The sequence below is a fragment of the Naumovozyma dairenensis genome, chromosome 9 (genome assembly GCF_000227115.2).
Source record: "Naumovozyma dairenensis CBS 421 chromosome 9, complete genome".
Lineage (NCBI taxonomy): Eukaryota > Fungi > Ascomycota > Saccharomycetes > Saccharomycetales > Saccharomycetaceae > Naumovozyma > Naumovozyma dairenensis.
In genome coordinates, this window is record NC_016487.1 from 699,437 (window position 1) to 710,343 (window position 10,907).

At 31.6% G+C, this 10,907-nt stretch overlaps 5 protein-coding genes across 5 annotated transcripts; 2 read left to right on the top strand and 3 right to left on the bottom strand.

Annotated features, from left to right (window-relative positions):
- Positions 1–32: 32 nt before the first annotated feature.
- Positions 33–2,639, bottom strand: KIP3 (tubulin-dependent ATPase KIP3; the record flags this gene model as incomplete). The annotated part of the gene is made up of 1 exon (XM_003672059.1): positions 33–2,639. One exon carries the CDS (start codon positions 2,637–2,639, stop codon positions 33–35), a length of 2,607 nt encoding a protein of 868 aa, XP_003672107.1.
- A 1,555-nt stretch (positions 2,640–4,194) lies between these two features.
- On the top strand, positions 4,195–5,865 carry MDM34 (ERMES complex subunit MDM34; the record flags this gene model as incomplete). Its single annotated transcript, XM_003672060.1, has 1 exon — positions 4,195–5,865. The coding sequence occupies one exon, from the start codon at positions 4,195–4,197 to the stop codon at positions 5,863–5,865; it is 1,671 nt and encodes a 556-aa protein (XP_003672108.1).
- A 504-nt stretch (positions 5,866–6,369) lies between these two features.
- On the bottom strand, positions 6,370–6,639 carry BOL2 (Bol2p; the record flags this gene model as incomplete). Its single annotated transcript, XM_003672061.1, has 1 exon — positions 6,370–6,639. One exon carries the CDS (start codon positions 6,637–6,639, stop codon positions 6,370–6,372), a length of 270 nt encoding a protein of 89 aa, XP_003672109.1.
- Positions 6,640–7,133: 494 nt separating this feature from the next.
- Positions 7,134–8,672, bottom strand: COQ6 (putative N,N-dimethylaniline monooxygenase COQ6; the record flags this gene model as incomplete). Its single annotated transcript, XM_003672062.1, has 1 exon — positions 7,134–8,672. One exon carries the CDS (start codon positions 8,670–8,672, stop codon positions 7,134–7,136), a length of 1,539 nt encoding a protein of 512 aa, XP_003672110.1.
- Positions 8,673–8,995: 323 nt separating this feature from the next.
- Positions 8,996–9,895, top strand: NIF3 (uncharacterized protein; the record flags this gene model as incomplete). The annotated part of the gene is made up of 1 exon (XM_003672063.1): positions 8,996–9,895. One exon carries the CDS (start codon positions 8,996–8,998, stop codon positions 9,893–9,895), a length of 900 nt encoding a protein of 299 aa, XP_003672111.1.
- Positions 9,896–10,907: the final 1,012 nt, after the last annotated feature.

Here is a 10,907-nt window from a genome sequence, read left to right on the forward strand (position 1 = left end):
AGCTATACATTCTTATTTTTAAATTTATATTTTTATACTTCCTCGACGTTTGTCAGACGGTGTCGAAGTAATGATGGCCTCGATGGCTGACGGCCCCGAAAAGGTTCATTGGAAGGGGTACCTTTATTTATGCTATTATCTTGAATGCCACTAACATCAATATCCATTGAGTCTGTATCAGGTAAGACATTCTCTTCTCTTGTAATTCCCTGTTGTTGCTGTTGCCTTTCCTGTGCATCTGTTATTATACTCATATCTCCATCATCAGCAACATCTGCTAACCATCTCACTTTTTTCAAAAGCATTGGACCCTTATTATCAGTTTCATTTGTTCCATTTGAATACTCAAGGTCGTAATGTGTTTCCATGTTTTTTTCTTTGTTTTCATTAGAATACAAGGGATTTTGTGAAAGATGAATATTTGCTGTGCCATCTTCAATGTCGTTGAGTAACAATCTACTAAATTCTTCAAAATCTTCATCTATTTTAACCAAATCATTAATTTCAATCTCCATACTTCTTTCCGGTTGTTCAGTTGTTAAACAACCAGAAACAAATTTACATCTTCTCATAAGGGTATCATTTTGGAACAATTTTTCTATCATCATGGATGCACTTATTAAAATTTCATTCTTAATTGATTCAGAAATATATTCTAATCTTGTTTCGAAATTAATTAAATCACGACTATCATCCCAATTTTCCATTTCTTTCAATCTATTCAAATCCATGGATTTACAATGATCAATTATCATATCTAATTCATCTTTAGTATCAAATTTCAATTCTAATTCTTGAACTTTATTCCCAATTTGTTTTATTAATGTTGAACAATTATTATAACAATTCAAATTAATAGTATCACCACCATCTTCAGAAATCACATTCAAACAATTATTCAATTCCAAAGAAACCATTTGTAAAAATCTTCTCTTACAAAGAATTAAAGATTTCAAATTTTTCACTTGTTTATATTTCTCATTTTCCAAAATATTTCTATTTAAATTATTAATAACATCATCCATTGAAATTTGAATCTTTTTACGACTTAATTTATATCGATTCAAATTCAATTCAATCATTTGAGCTTCTCTAGTACGTAAATTCTCAATCTCTCTTTTTTGTTCAGTAATCATCTTTAAATATGATCCAACATGACGATTTAATGATTGTTGATTTCTAATAATTTTCGTCTTAATCTCTTTAGCACGATTAGCATATTTCAATGTATTCAATGTTTCATCATAATGTGAACTACTAGGTGATATACAAACAATCATGACAGTTTTACAATTACCACCAAGTGAAAATTTCAATAATCTTGTCAATTTAGAATCTCTATATGGGATATGATACCTTATATTTCTTCTTCGTGTATTGTTCGTTGGAATGCATAATGCATTGATACAATTCCCCAGGGCTAATAATGATTTATTGATGTTTGCACCTTCATAAAGTCTTTCCCCACGATTTTTGGTAGCTGCAGCTCTTTCACTACCAGCTAAATCAATGATTGATAATGTGGCAAAAGTATGTTCTGATGTTAAATCTATCTTTGTATTAGTTTGCATGATATGAATTTGTAAAACTGCATGAGATCTTGATGAAACTTCATTTGCCTCAGTGGATGATGTTGATCTATTAATGTTTCCTCTAATGACTAGATCAATAACGTCTTGAACAGATTTAGGATAATGATAAGATAAATTTGATACACTAATTTTAGAATCTTTATCTTCTCTAATGATCAATTTCTTTGATGGTGTATCTGGTTTCAAAAGATCATAAATCATTTCATTATAAATTTCTAAATATGAAATTGATAATTGGAATGTCTTTTCATCTTTCAAATCTTCCATTCTTTCAAATAATTCTTGCATAACTCGGAAAATTATACCAGGGTTTTCTTGTGTACCACTTACTGTATATGTCTTACCACAACCTGTGGCGCCATATGCAAATACAGTTCCATTGAATCCATCTAATACTGAATCTAATAGGGAACTAGTAGTACCAAGATAAACTTCATCTTGTGAAGAATTTTCATCGAATATTTTATCAAATACGAATTTCATTTCATTTTTCTTAGCATTAGAGTGAGGAGGATTGTTGAGTGTTGAACGACGATGACGATTATTTCTTCTTTGTGAATACATGGAATTTAAAACATTTTCACTTATTTTATATAATGGATTTGAATCAATGGGGTCAAATATTAACATTTTATCATCTACGCATTCTATTATTTTCCTTAAACCATGTGGTGTATTGTTATAATTTTGGTATGCTGTTGTATTTGATTTTCTCCTGGTAGTGCTACTACTGTTCGTACTGGTAGTAGTTGTTTGAGACGATTGTTTAAGTTTCTTATTGGTGGATAATAATGATGCAGGCAATGATAAAGTAGAGTCACCTATATTTTCAGTAATAGATGATGAAGATGAGGCTGAACCAGGTTGATTACTGTATATATTATTATTATTTGTAGGTAGAATATTATTATTATTATTATTATTATTATTATTATTAGTGGTAGTATTGTTATCAATGAGATGGATTGATTCTTCTTTAGTAAATGGCCTCACCCGTACTGCAACCATGATGGAGGACTGACGTGATTCCGGTATAGATGTTGACATGTTTGATGTAAGAAAATGATAGGTTTGCTCGTTTGTTACCGCAATATCACTGGGTATTGATCGAGAGGTGATAATACGAAATGAAATGTAAGGATATTTGAGTAAAACAAAACCAACACCAGTTAACTATGGTATATGAGATGCGGAATCAAACAAATAAACACAGCTGAGATTAATTCAACAATTATACTGCTGTGAATATAGACTTATACCAGGAAGAAACCCAACGGAAAAGTATAAGAAGTAGAGTACCTGTATTACCTGTATGGTTGCCTCGCCAAAACTGGAAACTAACTTTTGGAATTGAGATTCGATGTCAAATCATCTCTACACTATTATGTATACATTATATTTATTATATTTATTTTATTTATCTTATTTGTTTGTTTCTTTGTTTAAGCATCTCAAAATTATATAAACAAGTTTAAGGAGTCACGTGAATGAAATTATGGAGGAGGGTCAGACACCCGGAAGTTAAAAGTTAAAAAAAATCTACGGCCGCGGCTGGAGGCTTAGAAATTAACAAACAAGCACGTGACCGGGACCGTGACCGTGACCGTGGCAGGGCGGCTAAGTTTTCCCTTTTCCCTTTTCGGTGTGTTTTAGTTTGCTTGGTGTCTCGCTGTTGATTGCCATTAAAGAAGATATATAACCATAAAATAGACAGAAAACAGTTGCAACTTATAGACAGTATTCTGATAGGACGTTTGGATATCACAATGGTTCATCTTAACCTCGAACTTCGACAATACATCAGAGTCAATACTACATTACATGGTAAATGGAAATGTGTGAACAAGAAAAAAAATGGAAATCCTCAGCCAGTTGAACACATGGAGTAGTACCAGAAGATACAGCAGCAGCAGCAGCAGCATCGATTGTTGTACTACTATCCACATAGTCATTTCTACCGAAGAAAAATGTCAATGGGTTTTAGCAAGGACTACCATTGTCGTGACACTTGCATATATATCTTGAATAAGAAGATTGAAAGTTACTAACGTTATTGTCAATTTTCATACTGACGCTGGTGTCTGGGTCTTGTTCTTTCTCTTGTTTTCTGTGACCCTATAGAGTTAACAGGGTTTGAACCCACAACCCTAAACATAATCCAAGGGCTTTTGCTTTTGTCAAATCATATTAAATAAAATAAAAATATAACAAGGTGATTGATTGATTGATTAATTAGTTAGTTAATTAATAACTTGAGATCTCAATCAAGTTCCTTAAAAACAAGTAGGCAAGGAAAAGAAAGAGAAAGAGAAAGAGAAAGAGAAAGAAGAGATATAATAGACAAAACGGAAACAACATTTCACGCAATGTCCTTCAAATTCAATGATCGCATGTTTAAGGACAATTCTTTTAATGAAACCATTAACAAAAATTGACCTCTGCTTTGAATTCATTTGCTGCTAAAACTGAACAAGTATCAAATACTACTCCTAATCCAACAGATAATAGTTCCGCTACTCATTCTCATAATATTGCCAAGGATAACCTTAGAAACAATGATACCACCACAAATGCAACAAATGATAATATTAATACTCCTCCAATGAAACCACATAGTAATAAATTAAGTATATTGAAAAGTGGAATCATTGTAAGGAAAGTAAATTTCCCCATTATACCGAATATTGAAATATTGGATTTAGATATAACTACAGCTCAACCAAGTAGTAGGTCTTTATTAAAAGGAATTTGTAAAATTTCTTGTAAAGATGCTACTTTACAAATACAAACTGTAATTGAATCAAATTTATTATTATTAAATTTACAAGATTCTCCATTATTCACCACTCCAAACATGATTAATAATAATTCTTTCCAAATTCCAATAACAATGACGTTTACGAAAATTAATTTGGAAGCCATTGTTAATCTATTTATGAAAAATCATGGCGTTAGTATATCATTCAATGACGTTACTTTAAATTTCAATTTTGATTGTTCCATTAAAATATTACAATCAACCATTGAAAAAAGATTGAAAGATTCAATGAGATTAGTATTTGAAGAAATTTTACCAACAGTTATATTTAATATGTCTCAAAATTGGTTTTCCACCTCATCAATACAACAACAATACCAGCATCAGCAGCAACTGCAGCAACAGCAACAGCAACAGCAGCAATCCGTGGAAACTGTTTCATCATTACCCACATCTATTAAACCAAAAATTATATTCGATGAATCTGATTTACAAGATTTTTCTCCTACAAATATGTTAAGATTATCAACAATAGTATCATCGAGACATACATTAGCTCTACCCTTTTTGAAATTAAATTCTTTATCTACTATTCATGGTTGTCTTGAAAGACAAAATCTTTTCAAATTCATTTCCAGAATGCCATCTTTAAATAATTATACTTCAGCACAACTCACAGATATGAAATTACCACATTTTGACGATGATAATAATAAAACTAGGAGAAGAATAAGTAATATTGATCGTCCTCAATTAAATTTATTATCTAAAGATACATTAGATAATCATTTATATGAATTAACAACAATTACAGAGATTCAAAATCATCTTTTTGAAAGAAGTACATCAGATCAAACTGTACCTCGTAGAAGGAAAATTAAATTAAATAGAAAAACACGTAAAGATAGACAAGAAGTAAAAGATGAAAAACCATCAATACATGATGATAACAATATCGTCGATTCATTAAGAAACACCGATAATAATAGTATAATCATACCGAGACCATTATCACCAGTGGATAGTATGATATTCAATAGAAATATTATGACACCAATATCTACTCATACAATAATTAAAGAACAAGAACGAGAACAAGAGCAGGAACCAATACATATAATAGATGATATCACTACTTCCACCACTAATACGACGATACCAGAAATTAAAACATTTTCTAAAAAATCTTCAAATGGTTCATTCTATAATGAAACAAGATATTTCAAATTATCTGAAAAAGCATTAAATTTTTTACAACCAAGTACAAGTAGCAAAGATGATAATCATAATAATAACATTACTATGACAAACAAAAACGATACCATTTCAACAACTTGTACAAACACGGATACGAATACGAATACGAATACGAATAAGATACCATATATATATACCAACAATAACAACATTCAAGATCTTGATACAAATAAGAAAAGATTGAATTTTATTGGGACGGGGATTACTCCAATCTGGAAATGGGGTATCCATGAAGATCAACCACCTCCATATTCATAATCAATACAAAAACTAATTACAAAAAGTTTAAAAGTATAAAAGAATAGAGCATAAAAAATATCAGTTATATATATATATGTATATATAATTTAATGAAAACGTATATGATACAATGAAACTACAGATTGAAATGCGTGCTTTGTATGGAATGAGGTCTACACCTATGAACCGAGGTCTTGAGAATCTTAGAGAACTGGTAAACCTTAAATAACCTTAACAATGTCAAGTTAAAATACATTTATATTCATATATATATGTTTGGGTATGTATATAAACAGCTGTTTGGTTTTGAAAAGTTTTTTGAATCAAAGATTATAGATTATTGATTATACGTCATAACCAATTTTATAGAAATGAGTAAAAGATATTATTATCCAATTATATCTATATGCTCGAAATAAATAAATAAATAAATAAATAAATAAATATCTATACGGTAAAACAATAATTTCTCGAGAAATAAACTGGATGTTCCGCATGTAGCGTACAATATTTTTTTTTTGCTTAAACAACAATCTTAGACCATTCCTCTTCAGTGTAACATTTACAGCTAAACGCATGAATCGTAGTCAATTCCTCTTTCAAACATCCATTAACAATACGAGATCTTTGTAATTTGTTCTTACCTTTAAAAGTATCACTCACAACAACAACATCAAATGATTGTCCACAACCGTATGAAAGATCTGTAACTATAATGTTATATATGTTTGGTATCACCGCTTCAATTCTTGTTCGTAGATCTTCTTCCTTATATGTTGGTGCTTCAGACATTGTTATTATTTCTACTTCTTCTTAATATTATGAGTGAACGGTTATCTTTGCAATATATAACCATATCAACCACCTCTCATCTCATCTCATCGACTACCAGATCTTCTTTCTCTTCTTCTTGTTCCTGTTCTTGTTCTTGTTCTTGTTCTTGTCATTCTTCTTCCGAGAGACTCAATTTTGCTTCTTGATGATTAATATTTAATTAGTAACAATGTGCGCAACCGGGTAATGCTGTACATGCACTCTGATTCAAAATCGATTCGTAATGCAATGATGAACAACAATTCTATTAACAAAATTGATATCTATCAACAGGCCAGTGGCCACGAGTTATCCATAGCTAACTAGATCGTTGATGGTTTAATATTATATTAAATTATATTATATTATATTCTTTTCACTTTTACTTTTACTTTTACTTTTACTTTTACTTTTACTTTTACCTTTACTTTTATATATATATACTTTTGTGAAGTCCTGTCCTACCCAGTCTACTAATCAGCATTGAATTGACCACCTGCCAAAGTATCAATGATACCATCCTTAACAGGATCAAATTTATTAGTTAAATTAATACCTAAAGTTCTTAATCCAACAATTGGTGACCAAGAGGTATGATAAAGTTTATGTAACTTATCAGCCATCCCCAAACGAACATTATTAAATGGATATCTTTCTGCCCAAAATGGTTCTAATGCTAACAACGATCCAATATCTAATCCTCTTAATGTAGCCTTTTCCAAAGTATTAACTAAACTTTCCACATCCCCTTGCCCCATATTCAACCCTTGGCCCGCCAACGGGTGAGTAGTATGAGCTGCATCACCAACTAATGCAATTCTATCAGTAACATATTTATCAGCATGAGAATATCTTAATGGGAACCTTGCTCTTGTATTATCAATGATTTCACTAACAATAGGTGGATAATGTTCATCAATAAATGTATCATCCATCTTATCAATTCCTTTACTCTCAAACACTTGTTCAATTCTACAATCCACATCTTTTTGTAACTCCTCGGTTGTAATAGCATTATCATGTAATTTCTTGTAATAATATTGCATATCAATATCATCTAAGACAAACGCAGCATTCACTAAAATGGCAAATTGTTCAGGTTTAATAGATAACAATAATTTAGATAATGATTCACCTCCAGTGGACCACACTAACGTTGCATTATCACCGGGCAATGGTAAATGAGCAATGGGACCCGTAGGCAAAAATCGTTGCCAACCTCTGATTTTAAATGGTTGATATTTCAATTTCATTGTAGCAACAAGACCATAGGTATTATATGCCCAACCTCTCGAATAAAGATTGGAAAATTTCCTCACTGGTGAATTAAACCCATCTGCCCCCACTAATAACCTCGTCTTATAAACTTCTCCATTACTTAGGGTCACAATAGGCCATGAAGTGGGGTCAGTCGGGTTGGTATACTCGATTGATTCCACTTTCACTTTATCCAATATATTCAAACTTTCTCTGGCGAAACTCATTTGAGAAATCTTATTCAATAATGATGATTGAATATTCAATATCTCAACCATATACAACATGGAATCCTTCTCCAAATCAAGAGTCCCATTAGAGCAACCATCTGTGATATAAAGACCATCATAAGGTTGAATTCTTTCATTCATCAATTTCACACCAATCCGATCCTCTAAGAAATGTAATGATTTCGGAGTCAAACTAACAACTCTGTTAGTATACCATTCAGGAGGCTTATGATAGAATGAGCCAACTTTGTTTTGTAAATCTCCTGCATCCACTAATACGGTAGATAAGTTGGATAATTCAGGGGAAGTCTTGATTCCTGCTGCTAAAGTTAATCCTGCAGGACCACCTCCAACGATTAAGACATCAGTTAATTTGGGGATTGCTCTCGTGGGCTTTATTGCTGCTTCGTAAGCTTCTTCACCTGCTAAAGTTGTTGCTTTTACCGTTGCTGCTAAGCTTCTTCGAATGATCACGGAGGAGGATGAGGAGTTCACCCTTAATCCTAACCTTGCTGCAGTGAACATTTTTTATTTTACTTCTCTTTTCTTTAATATCAATTGATTGAATGTGAATTAGTAAATTAAATTGCAAATATAAATAAGAATAATTAAAATTTAATAATCCTTCGTTTGTTACTCCTTGAACAGACACTATTGTTTCTCGTAAAACCAGTTGTGTTGTTTTTTCAGTTTGTCTTCATTTTCCAATTTCCAGCCATAGCCAATTTTTTGAGGAATTTGAACATTTTGATAAGACAAGAGAACATCAACTATAAGTGTAAGAGCAGAAGCCAAGAGATCATTGATTGATTGATTCATTCATTCATTCGTTTGAAGAAGACGCAACAATGAGTAAAGCATTATATAGAAGTCAGTTAAAAACCGTCATCAATGCAATTACCAAATACTATCCGGCCAATTATGCAGATCATGCATGGGATAATACTGGTCTATTGATAGATTGTTCCATACCAGATGAACCATCGTCCGCCCAAAACATTCCTTCCATGATAAAAGTGTTATTGACTGTGGATCTAACTAGTTTGGTAGCTCAAGAGGCCATTGCTAAAGGTTGTAATATGATCTTGGCGTATCATCCATTTATTTTCCCCAGTTGGAAAAGTTTAAACCCAGCGAAAAATATTCAACAAGGTAATGCTATTAAATTGATTCAAAATGGAATTTCTGTTTATTGTCCACATACTGCCGTCGATGCTGCTAAAGGTGGTGTTAATGATTGGCTAGTTCAAGGAATTATTGGTGGGAAGACTGAGGCTCTCATTGAATCAAGTGTTTCCATTGAACAGTTGGATTCTAAGGTCGCTCAATTGAATGGTAATGAAAGTGATGAAGTTGGATATGGAAGATTCGTTACATTGAAGGAATATATGACACTAGATGATATAATAAAGAATGTTAAAAAATCGTTAGGAATACCATACGTTCAAGTTAGTTCAATGAATGAAGATCTGACTCAACATAAGATTAAGACTATAGCCTTATGTGCAGGTAGTGGATCTGGAGTGTTTAAAGGGTTAGGAAGTGAACAAGAAGTTGATTTGTATTATACTGGAGAGTTATCTCACCATGAAATATTGAAATATAAAGAACAGGGTAAAGCAGTCATTGTTTGTAATCATTCTAACACAGAAAGAGGTTATTTGAAGGAAATTATGAGCAATTTATTAAAGGAAAAAGTGGAATGTACCATTAGTGAAACTGATGCTGATCCTTTAAGAGTGGTATAGGGGGGTTACGTAAAAAGTTGCTTTTTGACATATTTAGGTATTTTCTTGAGTGATTTTATATTTACCTTTTAATAATATATTTTTTAAAAAATAATTAAATGTGTTTAGAGATTCAAAACATTTGCAGAGAAAAATAGTTAAAATTGATGAGATTTTGGGATCTTATCTTGTGGAGCAATATCAGATTTATATGTTTCAATCATTTATTAATAATATACAATGTTTTCTTCGTGGTTTTTTGTATATTATATAATTAAAAGTGTATTTAAACTAATACCTAACATTCTTGCATTTCATGTCCTTTATATAATTTCTCATTTGGACAGAAATATTATCTTCACATAAGAACCGGAGATATTCAGACATAGTCGGATAAGCCTATTCTAATCATAAATTTTTCTAGAATATTCTACAACTTTTCTATTATTTTCTAGAATCATATTTCGTAATGTTCCATAGAGTTCCAGAACTTATGTTCTATCTTGGATCTACTCTATGACTAATCTTGCTCTTAATATTCTTATCCTATGCATCTATAGAATATTCGGTTCCAGCAAAAATTTTGATAAATAACTTTTGGATCCGTCTCTAAGTTTCCTCTATTATATTTTATTACGTATGATATCCATCCATATATCGAGAATAGTCTTGTAAATATAGGCGAGGACTATCCAATCCCTATCGGAATTTCCTCATAAAACCATTGAAGGCGTCCAAACCAAATTGAATAAGGAACGGAGTAAAAGGGGGCTCTGCATTATATGTCACAATCAATAGGCCAAGGTAAGAAAGACTCAAGAAATGTTTTGCATAGTATAATGATCGCCTATCGCCTGACCAACAAGTTTGTGGAATAACAACTCATTCATTTTCATGGGTTTTTATCTATTTCTTCAGAAATTATTTAAATATAGACAGAACGACGAAAAGTTAACGGGGTTTTTCCAGATCCATAGGAGTCAGATAACCCAAGCTTCGATAATACGAACATTCTACTACCACGAATACCCTT